Raw genomic sequence first — 23,494 nt, 5'->3', positions numbered from 1 at the left:
CTACGTAGCTAGCTAGCTATTAGCAGCTAGGGACGAAACAAGCTACCGCAAACCGGAGGTTAGCTGCTAACGGTAGCTTTTGGGGCATTTGGAAAGTCACTATTTTATACCACTAACAAGGCTCAAAATAGCACCACACTTCAACGGTAGCATAATGAGGGTCCCTACATGTAAACCGAAGCATTGAGAACTCTGTAAGTGTACAGACAGTTTATTAAAAAGATAGATTATGAAGACTGCGTCCGATTGCGTCCGCATGTAAACATGTAGGCTACAGGCTTTATAATCTATCTTTTTAATAAACTGTCTGTACACTTACAAAGTTCTTAAAGTGCCCATATTATGAAAAAAACACTTTTTCTGGGATTTGGGGTGTTATTTTGTGTCTCTGGTGCTTCCACACGCAAACAAACTTTCATGTTGATCCATGCTGTTTGGAGTGAGATACGGTTTCTGAAGTGTGTGCGAGAGCTATGCAGTACAACAAAAATATGGTGTTTTTTTTTTTTTTAAATTAAACCATGTAAACCTATTCTGGTACAACCTTAAAATACAATTATGAACCTGAAAATGAGCATAATGTGGGCGCTTTAATGCTTCGGTTAACATTTAGGGACCCTCATTATGCTACCGTTGAAGTGTGGTGATTATTTTGAGCCTTGTTAGTGGTACAAAACAGTGATTTACCAAATGCCCCGAAAGCTAGCGTTAGCAGCTAGCTAATCTCAGGTTTGCATGAAGGCTTTGCTTTAAGATTTGTAATTGTTTTGAACTGCTCTTTAATGTTTCATTTATTATACTGCACTGTAACTTCTTGTATTTTATCCGTTTTTATTTTTATTATCGGTTTTAACCGCTCTTTAATGTTGCTGATATGTGCTGTACAAATAAAGCTGCCTTGCTAACTTCATTTCTTGTTTATTTGCTTTTTGCATTCTACACACGTCCAACTCTTTGGCACCCTGCTCAGCTTCAGACATGACTTGTGGAAGCGCTTTCGTTTGCATTGCTCAGATGTGCAAGAGAGGACGCCTGTGTCGTCAACAGGGTTTCCACAGTAACATCCCTCAGGTGCCTTCTCAAGGTTGGCACTTGAGAGGTGTGGCACAGTAAACCATTTACCCAACAGCTCAGGCAGAAAGAGGTTTGATAGTTCATCATATTTCACGAGTTTTTGCCTTGGCTCTTCCCATGCACATGCCTGTCCCTCCTCCGGGGGCGAAAGAAGAAGAAAAAAACACGGCAAAAAATAATAATAAAATAAAAATAAATTCCAAAAAAAAAAGAAAAGAAAAAAAAAGAAATTAACACGGCAAAAAATCAACCAATCAGAATTTTGGTCGAGCCAGAAAGTATCGACCAATAAATCGTCTAGTCGACTGGGAGATTACAGCCCTATAAAACTGAGCAGCTAAAGCTCTAGCAGAAAGCCGAAGTGCTCACTAGCAGCACTGACATCAACAATGATCAGAGTAACCCACCACAAACTGTTCACATAAAGTCACAATCGCCTCGTTTCCCTTCCCTTCATGTTTTTTCAGTGAGTACACATCTGACATTAAAGAACATTATCCAGATTAATGACAGCTAGCCGGGAGCCGTGGCTAACAGCTAGCAAGCTAGCAGCTGTGAGCTAGCTAACAACTCGATACCCAGTACGATTTTTACATTTCCCATGATTAAATGTAAATCCTTGGTGGCCAGGTGCCGCACTTTCATGTCTTTCACCCATCCAGCCACGGCATATTGATAAGCATCGGTACTCTTGAAAGCATTCAAGCTATCCCCACTGTATGGGGAGGGGTTATGCACAAGATAATTATATACATCATGGAAGGCCAATTGGGGCAAGTCTGGGGCAGATAATAATGGGCAAAAGAAAACGGGGGGTAACAAATAAGGATCAGAGCCTAAAATTGAAATTTTCTCCAGATATCTCTGTCTCTCGCTCTCATTCAAATGGGCAGTGTGGGCAGCCATACTAGGCGAGATCGGTCGTAAACGGTCGTAAACAGTCGTAAATATGGCGGCGTTCTATTTGGTAGTGACGTAGGTGGCATCTATGAATACCAGCCACAGTGGCGGGTGGATTGTAAAACATTCCTTGTAACGGATTGGACAGCTTTTGTCAAAGAATGCTGTTGTCCAGCAACGATGCACAATGCTGATAGGAGTCGCGTTACGTTACTGCTAATGAATGTCCAACATTTCCGGATTTTGCTGCTTCATAATAACAACATTCAAATACCAAAATAAAGGAGGACTTTTATTGTGAAGAACTTATAGAAAATGAAACCGTTCACAGCCGGGACTTTGACCGCGCATATGTCCGTCAACTCCAGACTTTAGGCAAGTATTTTTCAGTGCTAGTCCGTGACACCATGTAGCTGAGGTGAGGTACAGACGAAACGTATATTATCGGTTAAAAACATGTGGCGACATATCCCCGGTGTCAGCATTAGCTATGAATGTACAAACTGCTGAGGGCGAAGTAAAGAAAAGAAGAAGACGGTAGCCTACTTTTCGAACAAGTGGCGCATTGAGAAAACGTACAGAGAAAGACCGTGCAAAACATTTCGGACCGTCCTGCCAACCTGTAATAAACATCAGTGTACGCTGTAACGATTTTTCAGTCGCTGAAAGCTGCTGCTGTTTTAATCCTGTCGGCTCTCTGCTGCTCAGTTCCACACACAGCCACCCACAACCACACACAGCCACCCACACACACACACACACACACCCACCCCCCACACACATGGTGGATGCAGGAAAAAAACAGAGATGAGACGTACACAATGACCTAAATTGAGGACAGCTACGCTCATTATTGTAAGTGCAATGATAAGTTAAAGTCTAATAAGTACTTTATCAAACCGTATGAATGTGTGTCCCAGGATAGGAAATTAACTAACAATGTAAAGATCAACAAGCCACTGACACATATGTTCAAATTTGATTCATTCAATACATTATTATTTTTTGTCTTAAATCCACCAGCCATTTTCATATTATACCAACGTTTACAGCATCCTGAGCCTTTTTGGAAAGGTTACTAGGAAAACTCAGCCCAGAGTAATGTTATTCTCCCCAAAATAAGTTTCCTTATTTCTCTCGCAACTTCACTGCAAGAAAAATACAAAAAAGACATCGCAACTTTTATCGCAATTTTTTACAAAAGCTCCCGCAAAATCAGGCATTTTGGGCCGCAACAATCTCAACAAAAGGCCGCGGAATCCTGGAGGGACTGTTTAATGCTATGTTACTGAGAGATGAGTCAATATTTCTTTTTGATCATTAAACATGTAGGCCTACAATTACTGTAGAATATGACCAAACACAATTTTACCATGGTCTCGCAGGCTTTTTTTTCACATCACTTTTTATTTGCCTATATTAAAAAAAAAAATGTATTAATAATAAAAAAAATTATGTATTGAAGCAATTCAAAATATGCTAGTGCACTCTTTAATAAATTTGAATTCCGGAAAAAGTGGCTGGTAAAGAATATAAGTGGCTGGTAAAATTGGGCATCCACCAGCCAAAAGTTAATTTCCCACCCTGGAAAGTACCCCATGCCAATCTCTAGGTATGGTGAAGGGTATGTGATGATGTGGGGGGGGGGCTATTTTAATTCCAAAGGCCAAGGGAACCTTATCAGGATGCATAGTATCCTGGATCCATGAAATAACTGGCCTTTAAAAATAAACATCTGCCTGCCTCTATGGGAATTTAACATAGGGGTGTACTTACTTATGCCCCCTGTATTTTAAGGAAGAACATTTATTTATTTACGATACATTATTCATTCACAAAGAAAATTGGTGTCCTTAAAGGTTGGATTTTTACAATTTTTTTTTAATTAAGGCATTAACATCAATTTTCAAAAGATGATTATTCCTCTTTTTAGTCAACTTTAGCATGGGTTCAACTGTATCATCTTTCATTTCAATTTTAAAGCAGCCCCAATCAATCACCAAACCTTACACTACGCACCAAGGCTTCTACAACTGTTAAATGTTACATTTGCTGTCCTGCGATACTCGTTCCAGCTAATTTAAGTCATCCTGATATCTGATTTCAGTACTCGACCGGTGCATCCCTACAAAACAGCCAGAGAAAATCCTTCTGACTAGACAAGCTACACAAATGTGGGTTTTACATTCTGCTGTAATGGAAGTATTTCATCTTGGGTCATTTTTACAAGAGAAAAGACTTCAAGGATGAGGCCTTCCTCCCTGCAGGACTCGTCTGCAAGTGTTTTGGTATCTTCCAAAACTAGTTTTCCAGAAATAGTTGTCTTATATTGTTGTACAACACTATGACAAGACTAAAACTAAACCAGGCGACGCTGAGGTTAGTCCTCCATTTGTTTTGTCCTCCATTTGTTTTGCTGCACTCCTGCATGTTATACGAGGCACTTTAAGCATGAGGAACTACCGTCTATCAGTTGCCAACATCTTTTGTCAACGTCACCTGCAGCTTCTCAGGACTATTCTCGCACGCATTTTTTGTTTGTTTATTCTCACCCTCCCAAATGAAACTAAAAAGGATTCCAGTCGAGCAACTTTAAACATGCATAACTGGTGTGAATGTTAAGCCTCAGACTGGCTGATGATTGGCTTATGCTGCACAAAGAAAACCACACACACAGAGTACGAGTTACATCCACCGGAGGGTCAATAGTGCTACTAGTTGCTGAAAAATGACAGCATCAGCCGTGACACACACCCACACTCACACACAGTCAATCAGTCGCTCTGAACAGGAAGTGCGTTGAGAAACAGGATATGAAGAGGCAATGTTTATGTTGATGAGCAACAAAGAAGGGAGGAGCTGTAGGGCAAACAGAGAGAGAGAAGAAACAAACAGAGAGGGAAAGAGATCCCACTTACAGTGCTCAGCATAAGTGACTACACCCATGCTAAAGTTGACTAAAAAAATTGGCATGGGGTACTTTCCAAAAGATCATCTCTCAATGCAAATCAAACCAGCTATTAGGCTAACTGAAAAAAAGCCATGCCAATCTCTAGGTATGGTGAAGGGTATGTGATGATGTGGGACTATTTTAATTCCAAAGGCCAAGGGAACTTTATCAGGATGCATAGTATCCTGGATCCATGAAATAACTGGCCTTTAAAAATAAACATCTGCCTGCCTCTATGGGAATTTAACATAGGGGTGTACTGACGTATGCCCCCTGTATTTTAAGGAAGAACATTTATTTATGATACATTATTCATTCACAAAAGTTTTCATTTTTTTTAATTAAGGCACTAAGATCAATTTCCAAAAGATGATTTTTTTATCCCTCTTTTTAGTCAACTTTAGCATGGGTGTATTCACTTATGCTGAGCACTGTATCTACAGACAAACTGATAGAAACGCGTACATGCAGGCGGTCGCCCGTCATCTGAAATGACTCACCCTTCGCCCAGCTTCTCCAGGACGTCGAAGACTTCCTCCGGCTGCTTGGTGAGGCTGTCCTCGCTCAGCTTCTTCAACTGTCTGGAATGACAGAAACAGAGACGTAGTCCAACGTCAAACTAGAAAATATTCCCATTTAATAAGCAGGAATCAGGGGATTTCCCCTTTCCACTCCATTTTTCCATTATAAAAAAAACAAACCGATTAGCTAAATAGTCAACTAAGACAACTAAGCCATTAATCGTCGCAACTCCACTTCTTGGTTTGTCTGCCCAACAATACAAACCCCAGATAAAATCTGTTTGCAACGATAGCACAGCAGCAAATCCTCACAGGTGAGAGTTTGCCTTGAAACTGGCCTAAATGAACAATCAATTGTCAATTAAATCAGCTAAAACGACTGATCGACTGACAGTTTCAGCTCTTTATCTAAGACGCCTCTCATTGTTACCTTCCCGTCTGCGTATCTGAGAGCGAGCGTTTTTAATACTTTGAATGCCCCCTTTTTTTTTTTTATACAAAATACATCAATATTCATAAACTCAGTGTACAGAGAGTTCACGGTCTAAACAGTGACTTAAAAATCTGCCACAAATTAGACAGAATAAAACAGAAAAGGTTGCAAGCAAATCATTTGTTTCTATTTTCAGTCAGCACTATATAGAAACATACAAGTTAAGCAGTAAAAAAGTTTACAGTAAATGGCAACGTTTTAGGCAGTAATGTAGGAATTAAACAGTCAGTATCATCACCAGCTATTCTGGTTTTAAAAAGGGTTTGAATGTGTACGGTCAGGATGTGCCAACTTAAATAAGTCTGAATGTTGAAGTCATCCTCCTCTTGGGTGTAGCCGTCCACCTTTGCTCTCTCCTGGAGTGTGAGCAGAACTACAAAACGCCTCCAGATGTTTGATAAAGACAAGATATAAGAAGATAAAAATAATCCCCGCATACAAACAAAAATAGATCCAAACACGTTCCAGCTTGTGACAGGAAATTCTTCGGATGACTACAGGAAGACAGAAGGAGAAAAGTAAGACCCAACAACAAACTGCTGCTCCGCTCTCACATCGTAGGATTTCTGTTCAGAAGCCTGTATCACAACGACTTTTGGCGCTTTCGTACAACGTTTAATCTAACCTAAAGCCGCCTACACGCGATAGGCGGCAAAACCTCTTTGCGCCGGCCGTTCCACTGATTTCCTATGGGGGGCGGGGGGTTGGCGCCCAACTAGGCGCTGCGCTACCCTTGGCGTCGCGCGCCGCTCGGAAATTGCCACTTTGCGCCCTAGTTGCCGCTGGCCTTTCGAAAGCGCGACCAATGAAATAACAGCATGTCGTTACCTAGCAATGGGAAATAGCTTCCTTGCCACCCTTGATGACGAATACCTGCAAGTCGCTTGTGTAGGCGGCTTAAGGGTAGGGCTGCGACTTTTTTGTATCATTGTCACTTTCATTGACTAAAGTTAAATCTTAAAAATATAAAATGATTATAGTGAGATTTTTGCGAGGATCTGTACCAGACAAAGATGTTTCCCTGTAGTCTGTAGGATAGGATTTGTAGGCCGCACCACAATCCTTCACTCAGAATGGTTTGACACATATTTTGCCTTCAATAAATATCGCCCCCCCCCTTGGATATGCAGCTGCATTTTTACACAACTGTCATCAAACTGCAAGCAATCTATTTAGTCCGTCAAGTAGAGGCGGGCGACATGGAGAAAATCAGATACTATATCACAATATTCCTGACCAAATATTGTCAATATTGCGACAATATTGTAGGGTTGACAATTGGTGCTTTCACAAAATCTGTTTTACAATGGAGATTGTAGACAATCATCAAAAATGTGAACAGTTTCAAGTGAAATTATAGAGAAAACAAATATTGTTCAAGTGGTCGGCAGATAATGGAGCTGGTGTGTCAATACGTCTGTTGGGGCTGTGCAACTAATGACATTTTGGTCGCAAGTTCGATTTTGGCTCCTGACAATTCCCCCAAAAAAAATAAAAATAAAAATATGACTGAGAAAAACTTATTTTGGACATTACGTTTTGCGATTAAACTCTTATTTTGTCTTGTGGTCTGAATTGGGGGAAAAAAGGTGCAACAAGATAAGTCTTAAGGGGAATTTCACAGATCTGTTTAACTGTTTTTAAGTTAAATAAATGCAACATCTTTCCAAAAGTGTCATCAAACTGCAACCTATCATTTCAGCCCGTCAAGTGGTCGGCTGATAACAGAGCCGGCGCGTCATACATCCGATCATTAAAATCTAAGGGCAGATTGGAAACTCTGGCAAGCGCAGCCATATGCCAAGCTGCGTCGACTTCAAGCCACAAACCACGAGAAACAGAGAGCAGAGCATTGAAATGCTAATCTACCGTAACAACAGCCCATAATCTGCATTTCAAGTGGACTCTGTGAACTTCACTGAATGCTTGTGTGTATCTGCTGCGGCTGAAACTACTGGACGCACCAAAAGATTGTTTTTCTCCGCTCTCTTTTTCGAGGACTTCTGTGTTACTCCTGTGACATTTTGACTGATCTGACTTGTACATTCAATAGCAACGTTTCTAATATTCTTCTGTCATGATACATGAATCTAGCCTGACAAGCCAGACCCACATCCAGATGTTGGGTCTGGGAACTCACCATTGGCAGGGCTCAATCCGAGGGGGCGGGATAAACGGCTGTCTTTCAGATTCCCTCTGCACGCAATAGGACAGTGCTACAACCAACCAGAGCAACGCCAGTTCTCAAACAAAAGCTTAACTCCAAGTCTTCGAGAGTCGCGGCCAAAGCTGATTCCAAAGACTGCGATTGGCCCGGCTAGAGTTTGGTTTTTCCAGCTCGCAAGTCAACGGAGAGTTGCTAGACGACCCTGGCTGAAAATGACATTTGCTGCCGCTAGGGTGCGTCTAGATTTCTAGGCTAACATGAATCACGTACGTACGTAATTACGTACTTAAATACTTTAAAATGAAGGCAGCCATTTGAGTTTTCAGCTAAAAAAAAAAAAAAAATGCTGTAACCAATTTCCTGACCAAAACCATTTCTATTGAAGCAAATCTTACTCTAAGGATGATTTAAATCAAATAATTTAGGTGTTTAACAAGAAGCTCTAGAAAGATACAGAAAAGCGTTGAGGTATCCGGATCTACATTTTCCACATAAACCTTTTTGTGGGAATCCCAAATTTACAACTAGTCGACGGGTCCCAGTTTGAAGGCCTGCTGGCTGACGTTTTGCGCCACTAAGGCTACATCAACACTACTACTTTTTCATTTTTGTAAGCGCCGTTTTGAGACAAAAAAAAAACAAAAGATCTCTGTCCACTGGAGAGTTTTAGCTCCAGTAGCAGAACTAATCTCCATCCATATTAACACGTCTGACAACACATATCACGCAGGTGTTTGGTGTTTTAAGCCCCCAACGTCGCCCTCCAGGCAGCGCTACCTGGAAGGCACTAGGATTAGGCAATGGTTAGGGTTAAGGTCAGGTGCCTTGAAGTCGACGGTCGCAGCGCTGCCTTGAAGTAGCCGTTGGGGGCTTAAAACGCCATCGAGCGACCCCACGTGGAACTGTTGCCGAAAGGTACGTAAACCTGCCTAACCGATAAGAGTGACCGACGTGCGGCGTCGCTAACAAAAGTCTCCGTTTGTGTCCGTCCAGACTACAAAGCAACCCCGGAGTTTTCAGACCAAAACGGGGGCAGCAGCGTTTCCAAAAGTCTCAGTTTTAGGGGCTCGGAAAAGCCAGAGTAGTGTGAACGCGAGGCCTAAACGTAGCCAAAGATATTCGTTTTCAAACCAAAACGTAGATGAAGCTTTAGGGATGCAATAATACTTTTTTTTTTTTTGCTATATTAACCTTTTGTGAAACAGTTTATACGGGCTGTTTCAGTACACGACCAAAGTACATTTTGATCCGGTCGGAAATGTAATGCAACAAAATAATGCAGTTTTTCAAAAAAAAAAAACTGCCTATAATAGGGGCTTAAATTATCTAAAAACGCAACGTCGGCTTAATGAGGAAATACTGGATGAGTGTGTGGACATGATGAACAAGAGAACGCAGTGTGTTTTACCAACATCCTCCTGATAAATGGACAGAATAGGAACTCCTCACTTCCCTCTTGTCAATCACACATCGACCAAAGTGAGCAATAAACTGAAAGTTTACAATAGTTACAATTAAATAATTGTAAACTGTATAGTTGAGGACAAGTTCAAGTAAGTTTTTCTTTCATTTTTCTTTTTATGATTTGTATATGGATTTCTGACACATTGTATGGCATTTCCTACCTGAACTCTCAAGTCTGTGTGTTTTAGATTATTTTTAGATCATCTGAAAAAAAGAAAATGGACAATTGCTTATAAATACCATCTCTGCTGAGGGAAACGCCCCAATTTATCCTTTTCATCGACGACTGACCCTGGCTATGATTTTTTGATTCATCGTTTAGTTTTTGTGTGTAAAATGCAGACAAATGAGCCAAACGGCTTCTTTTGTCTAATCCGTAATCTTAAAAACCGCATCAAGGTAGACCTAAAATATGCAGTTTGCCATCATATGTGAGAGAGAAAAAGCAGCCGGCAATCAGCAAATGTTTTGGCGTTTGGGCTTGAGCTGCTTCAGCGCTAACCGTCATTATTGGGATTTTTGGTGGAAAACCCTCCAGAATTGACACATTTAAACAAACCCCTGACAGGATTTTGAAGTCAATAGACTGTGTTCATGCTAGGACTGAGTTTCTTCACATAGAATCGTGGAAAAAAGCACCGCTTTAAATCTTCTGCTTAGCAGAGATATGCTCCTAAGTTTCTTGGAAATAAGTCATTCATGAAAAGGCATAAAACATGACTAAAGAAATCTTAGACGTCTCAGACCAAACGTTAGTCAACTGATCGACTCAGAGGGGGCAGCTCTAATCTACCCTTCTCCTCCTGCATTAAACATCCAAATTAGTGTTGTTTGCTCAGTTGACTATATATATGATAATAAACAGAGGGACGGTGGTGCACAGACATGACAGCTACCTGAGTCACACACAAACGGACACACTCAATGCATGCACACTGGGACTTCAGCTATACTGCATCTGAAGTCTGCCGTTTCTTGATTTTAAACCAAAGTATTTGAACTTTGGTATAGCGACAAGGGGTTCCCGCCTGTCAAAGAATTGATTTCAAAAGACTACTGTTAGTTTATGAAGTACTGAAATGGTTTATTTCTGATCTGCTGCTACACTATGAACCAACCCAGACCTCTCAGATCGTCCGTCTGCTTTCTGTCTCCAGAGTCGGAACATAACATTAAAAAGAAGCAGCGTTCCGTTGTTATGCTCCACATATATCTGGAACAAACTCCCAGAAAAACTGCAGGTCCGCTGCAACTCTCAGTTCTTTTAAAATCAAGGCTGAAGACTTTATTAAAGCCTTTATTTAAATGGCCATTTCATCTAGAAATCATAGTACATTAAAAATAGATGGGCAGCAACCCATGCGTGGCGGCACAGCGCGGCCTTCCTCAGGAAGACGTATCTGTTTTGACTCTACCTTTCAAAAAAATAATCTAATACTGCACCTTTTATTCTTGTATTCTACACCTGTCTTATTCTATTTTAGCCATTTTATATTAGCTTTAACACATGTTTTAACTGCTCTTCAATGTTTTATGTAAAGCACTTTGAATTGCCTTGTTGCTGAAATGTGCTGTAGAAATAAAGCTGCCTTCCCTTGAGCTCTTTCCAGTGGCCTAATTTTTCTACCACAAAACCCGCTGTGGTCCGTTAATGCCTCACAACACTACGGCTGTCGCAATGACCCGACACCACCTGAGAAGCCCAAAGCTTTTCTGTCAAACCCAGAAGCTGTAAAAATGAAACCCAACACAACATGAATTACTTCACCTCAATCTGCTCGGATGCGGTTTTGTTGAACCTGTTGAGATTAAAGCAGCTAAAGATTCAAGATTAGGCAAATATCGTTAGGGTATTCAATTGGATCAGCATGGCTTCACAGTGACACAACACAACACATACTGACTCAATAACAGTGGTTTAATCTAGTTATACCTATTTCTGTCCAAGAGATGAATACAAGTAGAGAATAGACCAGATATTTTAGCAAAAAATAAATAAAAAAATAAATGTTTTTAGATTTTATGGCCCGAACCTTAGCTTGAGAGGCCACACAAAAGTGGTGCAATGTAACTAAGTACGTTTACTTAACTACTTCGCTTCAGTACAATTATGAGGTACTGGTACTTTAGTTTAAGTATGTAATTTCAGCCTGTTTTTAACATTTCAGTTTCATTTCTGATTGATTGTGTGTCATGCCAAAAAAGTGATTGCCTGTGCCCTAGGCCAATCCAGTCATCTTTTTCCACTTGCCGAAAAGTGATTGCAGCTTCTACCTGGCAACTGAAAGGTTGTTTTTGCCACAAAATGACTTGATTTCATTCATGCGGCTTATATCTGAGAGATTAAAGCCCACCCGGTACTTTTTTACCAGTTGAAACAGATTTTTAAAGGGGCAATATAACCCATAAAATGCACTTTTGCACTTGCCAAAACGTGATTGCAGCTCCTAGCTTGTGTTTGAAAGGTTTCTGCCTAAAAATGACTTGGCTTTATTAATAATTGTTATATCTGACAGATTATAGCCCGATACCTTCGAAGGGCCAATACATGAGTCGGTTATATAATGTTACCTAAATTACTCACAAGCTAACGTTACCTGGATAAGTTACTACGTTTCCATCTATGTCACCACTAGCTAACGTCAGACTAGACAGATACAATCAATGATTTATGATCGATGTGTTTTCATTAGTAGCATAACGTTACCTGCGAGGATGGTTCCTCATCTGTACTTTGTCCTTGTTCTCCATATTGTCCTCTTCTGGACACTCACAAAGAGTCCTCTTGAGTCGTATCTGAAGTCCCAACTTGACTCGTTAAAAACTGACACTCGATGCTAACTGACGATGCTAAGTGGCTAGCAGCAGCTAGCGGAGCAGCTAGCCCGTCCCTGTGTTACAGCAGCGTTCCGTTAGCCGCTGAAAGCATAGCGTCTCTTTATCATTTTGTCACACGAGGTTCACACAGCGTACAGACTTCACACAGCTGCAGTATCCTCGTCTTTGAGTTCATCCTCCTCCCGTGTCTCGACAACTTTGGACCGGTTTGACAAACCGTTCGGCAGCCGCTTCTGACATCCAGTTTGAAAACACCAGGAAGTGAAGGGAGGAAGGCGGGTCAGACAAAGAGTGCAGTACCGGACGCCGGCAGCAGGGGGGGGCGACAAATACGCACTGAGGACACAAATGACCTGTTTGTAGTGAGTATTAAAGTGGTAATCCTTAAAAGGTTGATTTTGGAGTGTCTATTTGAGGGAAAACAATGGGGTTGTGCTGAGAGTTTAGCAGTCTGGAGCATGTACTGTAAATAAAATGAATCTCATGCTGTTTCTGTGGTCTGAAGTTGATACATACACATGAGCTTCGAGTTTGTTTGTTTTTTACAACGTGTGCATATTCTTCACCTTAATCTGTTCTAAACTGGTTGAGTTAAACCTACACAGATTGAAGCCACTAAAATGTTTAGAGAGTTAGGGCATTAAATTAATTCATCAGCAGGGATTTGAAAGTGATAAAACATAGGGATTTGACACAACCCATACTGATTCAATAAGAGTAAAAAAAAATACTTAGCCCACTTATTTCGGTCCTACAGACAAATACAAGTAGAGGCTGGTCCAGATATTTTAGCACGTTTACAATAACATTTTTTTTCTGGTCAAGCAGTGGTGCAATGTAACTAAGTACATTTACTAAAGTACAATAGTCTACAATATGACGTTTGATGACATCCTGTAGTGGCATTATGGGAGTTGTAGTTTAACACAATTGCTGATTAAAATATATCTGTTCACGGATAGGTTTATCCATTCCATTTTTTATCCATGTTACGTTTAGTAACGTTTATTCATGTAATGATAAAATAGCTTCAGTTTCCCCCACATAACTACGTTTTCTTGATTCGATTTGTATTGGTAGCTGACGTTAGCTAGCTAGTTGACCAGTTAGCGAGCAAGCAAGCTAACACCAGCTAAAACCACAATATCACAATAGATTTCACGCCAGTGTCACTTTTTAGATGTTTTCAGCACCGGAGGGATAAGGGTTTGTTGTAACGTCAACACTGCTGTGAGACTTGCTTCGCGGCTGGGGTTGGCCGGAAAAAAAAAAAAACGGAACATAAAACTTTCTGTTAGCCGTTAGTATCGTTATCACCCGGCGCTCGAGTTTGTGCTGGCTGAGTTTGTATTGCTGTAAGTTAATAATAGTGGCTGGCTGCTGGCTAACTGTGGATGTGTTTTGTCCCCGGGGGCGTTGTCCGCCTTCATCCCGACTGAAATCCCTTAGCGGCGGGGGGTGACACAGAAAAAACAGGGTGGGATAGCTGGCTAAATTAGCATTAGATGTGTCTTCTATCTATACAGCTAACGTTAGCTGGAGAATGTAATTGTGGATTAGCCCAGTGCTGTTTAACGTTAATTTTACCTTGATCAAAACAATTATACTTAAAATAACTTCATGAACATGTTGAACGATGTTTTAACCTTATAACGTTAACGTTTACCTCCGACCATTAGCATGAGCTAACGCCGGATCAATCAATATTGAAATGTATCAATAAATAAGATCTCTGCTGTATTATTGTGTTGTAAGTGGCAAATCAATGGCAAAGTGATGCTGTGTGGCAAAAAGCAAGCTTTATTACAGTCTTTCTGTGACATTGTACGATTTGTGATTACTCTCGTGTATCATCTGGGTGCCCATGTTTTGACGGATTAGAGTCCGTTTTAGAGTAACCAGAGGGGTCAAAGGTTTTGTGACGCCACTGAGAGGCGACTAAATGAAACGTCCAATGTCACTAAAATAAAATAACATTGGAAACATTTAGGATAGTGTAAGTACACAATTCAACAAACTATATAACATAGGTATAGTCGTTTTTTTTATAAATTTTAATGCAAACATTTTACATATTGTACCTTTAATGCGGCAATCCTTAAGATTATAGTTCTGGTTGATTTAGAATCTCTATTTGAGTGAAAATAACGAAATTGTGCTCAGAGTTTAGCAGCCAAGAGTAGACCATAGAAACAATCTGTTTCTAGTCTAGAGCAGTGTTTCTTAACCTTATTGGTCTTTTTTGGTTCCCCCACAGCGCTGTCAGATTAATTTGCGTACTTCATCAATTCATGTTTGTTCCAAATGTATACACACACACACAACACTATTAACTTGGCCTATATTAAAGTGGATATTGTTAATTTTTCATACAACTGAGCTGTCAATGTTTAGGTTGCTTGGTCAGCAATACTACTTGGCAGTGAAGATGAAAGTTTGTTTATCTATTATTTTTAGCTAACTACTGCAACTGTTTTAGTCAGTACTTTGTTTACAATTGAGTTTTTAAATCAAATTTCCACACAGCCAGTCTAGGAAAAAAAAAAAAAAATATATAATTCTGTTCTCAACTGCTTAGTAGCCAATATTGTATTAAACTATAACAGAAGCTTTCATTTGTACGATTTTTAGGATTTGAGGAAAGCAGTTTAATGTGATATACTATTGATCTGTTGTCTGGAGACGTAGCGTAACCTACGGATTATTTACGGTGTAGAGAGAACAGCATTTTACTGGAAAATATTTTTTTATCTATTGTTGAAGGTGAAAATGTGTTGACAGAGGAATGAGCCCTTGAGTTTGAAGTGAGGTGGCTCTTAAAAGAGCCTTTGTGGTGTGTGGAGCAGCAGCAGCAGCAGCAGCAGCAGACAGTTTAAGCCCTCTCTCCGCGGATGCGGCGGGCCAGCTGGATGTCTTTGGGCATGATGGTGACCCTCTTGGCGTGGATGGCGCACAGGTTGGTGTCCTCGAACAGGCCGACCAGGTAAGCCTCGCTGGCCTCCTGCAGAGCCATGACGGCGGAGCTCTGGAAGCGCAGGTCGGTCTTGAAGTCCTGAGCGATTTCTCTGACCAGGCGCTGGAAGGGCAGCTTGCGGATCAGCAGCTCGGTGGATTTCTGGTAGCGACGGATCTCTCTCAGAGCCACGGTACCGGGCCTGTAACGGTGAGGCTTCTTCACGCCGCCGGTGGCCGGAGCGCTCTTACGGGCAGCCTTGGTGGCCAGCTGCTTCCTGGGAGCTTTACCTCCGGTAGATTTACGAGCGGTCTGCTTGGTTCTTGCCATGGCTTTTTCTTTCTGCGATCAGGAGAAATGTAAGTTGTAATGAAGAGACACGCGGCTCTTAAAGTGTGGGACCGGATGTACGATATGGTGTCGCAGCTTAAGACCTCCGGCTCGGCGGCTCCTGATTGGTGAGGGGATCTTAGCACCGCCTCACGGAGCGACCCACCGCCGTTCTTTAATACAGGGGTTCTCAACCTTTTGCAAGCTGCCCCCCCAAAGCTGGTTCATTGCAGTGCCCCCCCTCCCTTTCCCGGCGCCACCCCCACTACACCACCTTGCATAGATAGATAGATAGCGACTAGGCTAGGCTATTATTTTTAGGCCCACACTATTATTATTATTATTATCATTATTATCATCAGTAGGCCTATTATCATTACTAGGCTATTGTTATAATTGGCAGTAGCACCAGACTTCTAATGTGAGCTTGCAGGCATTATTATTATTATGAGTAGTAGTAGGCCTATTATCATTACTAGGCTATTGCTATATAATTATATGAGGTTACATGCTTTATTGCTATTATTATTGTTGTTGTTATTATTATTATTATTATTATTATCATCATCAGTAGGCCTATTATCATTACTAGGCTATTGCTATAATTGGGAATTGGCACCAGACCTCTGATATGAATTTATGCTTTATTATTGTTATTATTACTAGGCCTAATAGTAGGCATATCATCTGCATTTTTTACAGAAGCTTGCAGGTAGGCGATGTTAATGTGAGACCTGAGCCAGGTATGCTTCATCGTACCGTAGAAGCTTTTTGCAGCTGGTGGTGCGTCGGTTGCCTTGTTGGTCCTCACTAGAAATCTCTCCATTTTTGTTTGGTTTTGAAATAATTTGGATGTGGATTAGTTGTGTTTTCAATCAAGTTTAGGCTATGATGTAACGATGTGTGCGTGTGTGCAGCCTGGACACGGAGTGGTGTGTGTCTCCTCTCTGCTCTGACTGCAGGCTGGGACTGCTGCGATAGGCTACTGAGAGACTGACCGCCTGTGAGGGCTTTTGGACGGGGGAGGGGCTCACGGCAGCACCCGCTGCTCGTTGAGCACAGTAACTGCAGAGTGATATGTGCTTTCGAGTCTCCAAACACCACAAAAGTCTCCAATAACACCAGTAAAAGTCGCTAGATTTGTCGCTAGTCGCTTTTGACAAAAAAAAAGTCGCCAGGAGGATGATTTGTTTGTGTGTTAAGCTTGTTTTACAGTTTTGCGGAGGCTCCACGCAGAGCTTATTTTCGTAGCCTACGTAAGTGGCCTGATGTTTGTACTTGTGCAGTGGTGTGTGGGTCGAGCCGGTGTGTGTGTGGGGGGAGTGTGTGATAGAGGGAGAAGTGAGAGAGATTAGTTCCGGAGCGAGTACAGACTCTAAAGTCATAGTGAGAGAAACAAAGTGTCTCCCCTGTTCTTTCTGGTCACGGTGGGAAGTCTGGAGCAGGAAAAGTTAACCCTCTCCTTGATTTCATGTTGTTTATGGAGAAAGAGAACCACGAAATGAGTCGGGGAGGAAATGCAACGCTACCCAGCCACGGCCGAGCGACGTGCGTCGCCGCGACATTTTTCGAGAGGTGCACGTCAGGCTACGGTGTAGACACAGAGGGGTCTGCGTCTACGCTGGACCCTGCACCATCGATTCCACGCAGAACTATAAAAACGCCTTTATAATAGTCCAACCACTTGCATTTCAACATGGGGTCCCACCGGTTGAGAACCACTGTCTTAATACATCCATGCCCACCGCCCGAATCTCCGTCGCTTATTGGCGGACAATCCTTTCAAAAAAGTCCGCCAAAATGTGAGAGCTGGCCGCCCTCTGCTGCTCTGCTGGAAGCCTCTTTTCTGGTTGGTTGGTTGGTCTGGCTGGAAATGACCGGCTCCCGCGCTCCGCGGACATAAAAGGGAGGGTTTCAGCTGTTGGGAAAACATTTCTCTGAGTCGTGACTTTAGAGAGCATCTGAAAATGAGTGGTCGAGGGAAAACCGGAGGAAAAGCCAGAGCTAAGGCAAAGACCCGCTCCTCCCGTGCAGGGCTTCAGTTCCCAGTCGGCCGTGTTCACAGGCTGCTCCGTAAAGGAAACTACGCTCAGCGTGTGGGAGCCGGCGCCCCCGTCTACCTGGCGGCTGTGCTGGAGTATCTGACCGCTGAGATTCTGGAGCTGGCTGGAAACGCTGCCCGCGACAACAAGAAGACCCGTATCATCCCCCGTCACCTGCAGCTGGCTGTCCGCAACGACGAGGAGCTCAACAAGCTGCTGGGCGGAGTGACCATCGCTCAGGGCGGAGTGCTGCCCAACATCCAGGCCGTCCTGCTGCCCAAGAAGACCGAGAAGCCCGCCAAGAAGTAAAACTGGAGACTCGCTGACTGCTGGAAACCAGACCCAAAAAGGCTCTTTTAAGAGCCAAACACTTTCCTGATAAAGAGCTGTTTCTTGTGTCGCTGAAAGAAACGTGTTTATTGTTTTAAAAATCTACAGAGGTTACAGTCATTAGGGCTAGGCCTACTATGAAATATCACCATGGATAGTTGTATACCATAACTAAATGAGCAGGCTAGGCCTTTACTTTGGCGGAAACACCCTACAGTGCTGTCCCCATTTCGAAAGTCTATCGTTAAGGATACCACTTGAAGACTTAAATGAGCAATTAACTGAATAACGCTTTTTACTCCTTTATCTCAGGCAAATAGTTGATTTTTACTCCATTTGATAAGTTTCTTTTCACAAATATAATCCATAATTAATTACCATATAGATCAAGAAAACGTCCTTGTTGGTCAATGAATCATTTGTTTTAATATGAGGTTGATTTATTGAAATACTTTTGATAAGTCATAAAATACAGGATAACAAAGACATCTAATACGAACAATTATATTCACTGGTTTCACACATTACACTGTAAACGCAACAGAGTTTTGGGGGCCAAGTTTCATCACTGTTCATTGCAACAATAGCCAAACAAAGTCTAAATTAGTTTAAATTATCCATCAAAACCAGATCTCAACTAACAGTTAGTGGCTAACAGAAAGTGTCCACTGGACTTTTAGTTTAGTTCCCATAACATTTCAGAATAAATACAGTTACTGATTCATCTGGAGCTGTAATGGTGCTGCTAATTTTCGTCTTTATATCCTAAAACCAACCATGTCTTGATATTTGCTGTTGTAGACTATTAGGCCTACTTTTCATCAGTTAGCATAACTGTCTATAAAAGAGTTTATAATACAATTATGTTCAACAGGTTTTTAAACAGAGTAACTCATCATCACTATTAGCCTATGTTTTATTAAAGTTATTAACAAACAATAGTAGTCATGTGCTTTTTAGAAAATGATCTATCCTGTATAGTTTGCAACCGTGTTAATGGTATAGCAAAGCGAGACTAACGTTATAGTGATTTTTCTTATGAACACACACGACCACTTTCTCTTCATGCAGTCAATCCTAATCACAAAACACATCACTTTACTTTGATCTCTTGAGTAAATAAATCTGCTCACAGGAACGGCTACTTGTTCAGCGCATGCTCAGTCCCGCGCTCAGAAGACAACCAATCCTGTGCGAGCAACAGCACAGTCATATTTGCATCGAGTGAATACAAATTGAACGTTCGGTGCAGCTTCATTACATTCGATTAGCTACACTCTCAGAACTAATCATGCCGGAGCCCAGCGTCAAAGCGCCCAAGAAGGGCTCTAAGAAAGCCGTAACTAAGTCCGCAGCGAAGGGCGGCAAGAAGAGGAGAAAGAGCAGGAAGGAGAGCTACGCTATCTACGTGTACAAGGTGCTGAAACAGGTTCACCCCGACACCGGTATCTCCTCCAAGGCCATGGGCATCATGAACTCGTTTGTGAGTGACATCTTTGAGCGCATCGCCGGTGAGGCCTCCCGTCTGGCTCACTACAACAAGCGCTCCACCATCACTTCCAGGGAGATCCAGACCGCCGTGAGGCTGCTGCTTCCCGGGGAGCTGGCCAAGCACGCCGTGTCTGAGGGCACCAAGGCCGTCACCAAGTACACCAGCTCCAAGTAAATCTGCTGGGAGACCAACAACACAAAGGCTCTTTTAAGAGCCATACACTTCATCTAAAGCGGTCTTCCTGTTATCATCGAACTATATAAAGTAATTTAAACGTCTAAACAATGTTCAGGCTATCTATTGTAACGGAGAATGAATTGTAAAATGAATGGGCGCACGTCAGCATAAGGTCATACAGTCAGGTAGCTGTGAACTAAAGAACAAAGCTTGATTTGAGAAAATACCTGAAACAACTCAAACTGTTATTATCAGGACTATTTACAGAGAAAGATGACTTTACAGGAAGGAGACGTTTCACAGAAACTTAATTGTTAGCCATGAGTTATCATCATTAAGGTCCCCTCATTCCTTGAAAAAGGACTTATTAGAATAAATGTTAAAGGTCAGGTATATGAGGCTGTAAACCTTCACTCTGAACCTCAGAAGTATAAAACTACTATAGAGGCAGGAAGACACGAAGGATAAAACAAATACATGGATACATCATCAAAAGGAAAGAAAAACGTTACGTTTTGAAAAATAATGTGGGAAGGGCTGCTGGGTTTGGCTTCGCCCACCGAAGTTGGCGCCGTCTGTCCTCTCTTACGTCCGCAGATAAGATGTAAATACAGCCGGTCTGTTGAAATCGAACTCATTCGTTTCTAACGATCCAACATCGACTGAACTCAAAATGTCTGGAAGAGGTAAGGGAGGTAAAGGACTCGGTAAAGGAGGCGCTAAGCGTCACCGTAAAGTTCTCCGTGATAACATCCAGGGCATTACCAAACCCGCTATCCGCCGTCTGGCTCGCCGCGGCGGTGTGAAGCGTATCTCCGGTCTGATCTACGAGGAGACCCGCGGTGTGCTGAAGGTGTTCCTGGAGAACGTGATCCGTGATGCCGTCACCTACACCGAGCACGCCAAGAGGAAGACTGTGACCGCCATGGATGTGGTGTACGCTCTGAAGAGGCAGGGCCGCACCCTGTACGGCTTCGGAGGTTAAACCTGATCTGAAGAAACTATTGTAACACCCACCCAACGGCTCTTTTAAGAGCCACACACTTCATCTGAAGACCCTTTTCCTCTTTATTTTGTAAAAATTACTTGGCAATATTACAGTAGCCTATTATAAAATCTATTCCGTTGTTGATTAATGTGAATAGGCTAGGCCACTACCAGTTAAACTTTAAAATTAACAAAGAAAAGGCAGAAATGTTTATATTACTGAATCTATGATTAATGTCTCAGACTATATTAACTATGGGATTTAACATACACATTTGGTTTCTGTAGTTTATTGAACTGAGTAGGACATATATTTCCAAGTGCTTTCAGTGAATCAATGATGTAACTCTGTAGGGATCCTTTCCATAATGTAGTCAGTCTCTTTAGCTGCTAAATGTATGAGTCTGTTTCTGGGAAGGGAGTGTTCAGTGGGTATCGGCTTGTTTGCTATAAACAGGTCTGAAGAGTCATGTTTCCCTCAGAAGTACGGATGTGCGATACCAAACTTTGTCAATTTCATCGATACTGTTACTGATAATTTCTTAAATGGGTAGCTTGTGTTATTTTTCAAATAAGAGTGTAGAAAAAAAGATCACATACTGGCTATTAAAAAACAATTTATTACAAAAGCAATTATGAAAAATAAAATTAACCATTTAATAAATATATTTAATAAAACCATTTAAAAGAGGTTCTTTATTGAACCAGAACTTTCTTGAAAATGGTTCCTTTAAGAACCAATTTTTTATGCTTTTTTTGAGGCACCAATAATAGTAACTCAAAGAACCATTTTGTGATGGTTCTTTGAGGCACCTTTGTGGGTTCTTTAAAGATTCTTTTACAGAAATGGTTCTTTGTGGAACTAAAAAATGGTTCCCCTATGGCATCACTCCAAAGAACCATTTTTGGTTCCAGTTAGCACCTTTTTTTTCTGTGTAGACTACAATTAAATAATGTGTATGTTAAACAATAGTACAGTATTATGGAGTGTTTTATGATGTTTAAACAGGTTACTTGTGTTGCTGCTGTGCCTTTTTAATCACACTGCTAGTTAACATTAGTAATTAAACTTAAACAGCTAATGTAAGTCGAAATTGCCTGCGAGCTTCTCCTGTACTATACGGTAATTCCTCTACTATGCGACAGTAAGTCGCGTGGTTATGACACAATCGTATTTTTACAAAAACGCCTGCTACGGAGCCATAACATGAGATAAAATGTAATGGAGCCTTTTATACATTGTTGTGTTTCTTTAGAAATAAACATTGGACAAATAGAGTCTTTAAACGCTTCAGATGTAAAGTTATTTGCTGTCAAAGTGGCACCAAAATGAATGGCAGTCAATGGAATGCTAATGGAAGGTGATGGCTTATTAGCATCAAAATGGCTCCATGTGAGGTACGCTTTGTGAAGGCTGGCTTACCCCCTTGTTCTCTCTCCACATGTTTGAAGTGGTCGCGGCTGCGCAGTGTGCACTAGGTTCCGTCACAACATTTCCACAGTCATATGACAAGGGCCAGCTTCAGGGCTGTTTTTGGCACAAACTTTATACAAAAGTATTGGAAACGTTTGGAAGTGATGCAGCTACCCATGTCTTATTTTATTATCAATAGTTTTTTTTAAAGGGATCGATACCAAATGAGTAGCTTGTAAGTATCAAAGTATCGATACCACAGTATCGATCCGCCCATCCCTACTCAGAAGTTAGCAGTTACCAAAAACAGCTGAAAGGAGGGTGAATATGAGACTTACATTCATCAGGTGGACACATCCACAACTCCAAATACATGCTAATCTTCATCCACATATGCTGAGTGTGTAATTAGTTTCCTGTAACAACTAAAAATGTCAGCAAATATATATATTCAGGATGTACCACATACAAAACACCACTGGGACTCCAGAGAGCAGGTATTGGTGACTGAAGTAGTGGCAGATGTGACGTGGTTTGACATTACCAGTAGCCTAGTTTTCTTCTAATAAGCACCGGTATTGGTTTATAAATAGTGTAATTAGGTTTGTTATATTGTCTAGATATAGAATATTTTGACTTTGGCAATATATGCGTTTCTAGTTACAGCACAATTTAGGTGTATGGTTTCTAATTAGCGTATAAATCTTTTCATTTTGTGTCTAAGAAAGATCACATAACTTCTTGTTTTGGTCTAATTCAGACAAAGTAAGGCTTATTATATTAATGTACTTATACAGCATCATTCAGGTGTTTGGTCTTTAATGAGGTTATAATTGTTCGTTTATTGTCTAATAAAAACACTGTTCTAGTTTTGGTCTAATTTGATACAAAGTACGGCTTATTAGTCTTATTTGTACCGTAAAATAAATTTAGATTTAAGCCAATTGCGACAAAAAAATATTGAGTGAGCCAAGAAAGTCGATAAACATTTAAAAAGTGTCCTCGTCAGGTACACGTCAGAGATGATTCTGTTTAATAAAGTCAGAGCAGCAGCTGATCCGTCAGTGTGAAATAAAAACACGTTAAACTATTTCAGACTTCATCTTTATTGAAGAACCGGAGAAAGACTCAGTTTAAACTTTTCAGCATCTGATTCTGGATCCATTCATTCATTCATCTAACTGCTGCTGATCACGTTTCCGTATTCGTCCACTTCTTGCGTGATCACCACCACCTTGGAGGTCTTGGTGGTGGTCTGGGTGGTGTTCTTGGAGCTGGTCTTGGTGCAGGTCTTGGCGGTGCTGCAGAACAGAAAATAAATGACTTTTTAATGTCTTTATTTATCTGAGACTTAAACCAATG

General features: G+C 41.3%; 5 protein-coding genes across 5 annotated transcripts in view; 3 read left to right on the top strand and 2 right to left on the bottom strand.

The window, feature by feature from the left end:
* Positions 1–12,662, bottom strand: part of LOC144517352 (serine/threonine-protein kinase 4-like) — a 40,870-nt gene extending 28,208 nt beyond the window's left edge. The window contains exons 1-2 of the mRNA XM_078249433.1: positions 12,277–12,662; positions 5,425–5,505 (exon numbers count right to left, since the gene is read on the bottom strand). Of these exons, the coding sequence (XP_078105559.1) occupies positions 5,425–5,505; positions 12,277–12,320 (125 nt within the window). The 5' untranslated portion in view covers positions 12,321–12,662. The remainder of the gene's footprint in view (positions 1–5,424; positions 5,506–12,276) is intronic.
* A 1,522-nt stretch (positions 12,663–14,184) lies between these two features.
* On the bottom strand, positions 14,185–15,760 carry LOC144516358 (histone H3). The gene has a single exon (XM_078247584.1). It carries the CDS (start codon positions 15,688–15,690, stop codon positions 15,280–15,282), a length of 411 nt encoding a protein of 136 aa, XP_078103710.1. The 5' UTR covers positions 15,691–15,760; the 3' UTR covers positions 14,185–15,279.
* A 1,897-nt stretch (positions 15,761–17,657) lies between these two features.
* On the top strand, positions 17,658–18,111 carry LOC144517342 (histone H2A-like). Its single transcript, XM_078249423.1, has one exon. It carries the CDS (start codon positions 17,658–17,660, stop codon positions 18,039–18,041), a length of 384 nt encoding a protein of 127 aa, XP_078105549.1. The 3' UTR covers positions 18,042–18,111.
* A 1,201-nt stretch (positions 18,112–19,312) lies between these two features.
* Positions 19,313–19,735, top strand: LOC144517348 (histone H2B-like). The gene has a single exon (XM_078249429.1). The coding sequence runs from the start codon at positions 19,354–19,356 to the stop codon at positions 19,726–19,728; it is 375 nt and encodes a 124-aa protein (XP_078105555.1). The 5' UTR covers positions 19,313–19,353; the 3' UTR covers positions 19,729–19,735.
* Positions 19,736–20,402: 667 nt separating this feature from the next.
* Positions 20,403–21,478, top strand: LOC144517349 (histone H4). Its single transcript, XM_078249430.1, has one exon. It carries the CDS (start codon positions 20,405–20,407, stop codon positions 20,714–20,716), a length of 312 nt encoding a protein of 103 aa, XP_078105556.1. The 5' UTR covers positions 20,403–20,404; the 3' UTR covers positions 20,717–21,478.
* Positions 21,479–23,494: the final 2,016 nt, after the last annotated feature.

This window comes from Sander vitreus, chromosome 4 (genome assembly GCF_031162955.1).
Source record: "Sander vitreus isolate 19-12246 chromosome 4, sanVit1, whole genome shotgun sequence".
NCBI classification, from domain to species: Eukaryota; Metazoa; Chordata; class Actinopteri; order Perciformes; family Percidae; genus Sander; species Sander vitreus.
The sequence above is the reverse complement of the archived record's forward strand: the minus strand, read 5'-3'. Positions and strand labels throughout refer to the sequence as shown.

Coding starts and splice junctions, on each gene's coding strand:
- LOC144516358 (XM_078247584.1), bottom strand. CDS start 15,690: ATGGCAAGAACCAAGCAGACCGCTCGTAAATCTACCGGAGGTAAAGCT.
- LOC144517342 (XM_078249423.1), top strand. CDS start 17,658: ATGAGTGGTCGAGGGAAAACCGGAGGAAAAGCCAGAGCTAAGGCAAAG.
- LOC144517348 (XM_078249429.1), top strand. CDS start 19,354: ATGCCGGAGCCCAGCGTCAAAGCGCCCAAGAAGGGCTCTAAGAAAGCC.
- LOC144517349 (XM_078249430.1), top strand. CDS start 20,405: ATGTCTGGAAGAGGTAAGGGAGGTAAAGGACTCGGTAAAGGAGGCGCT.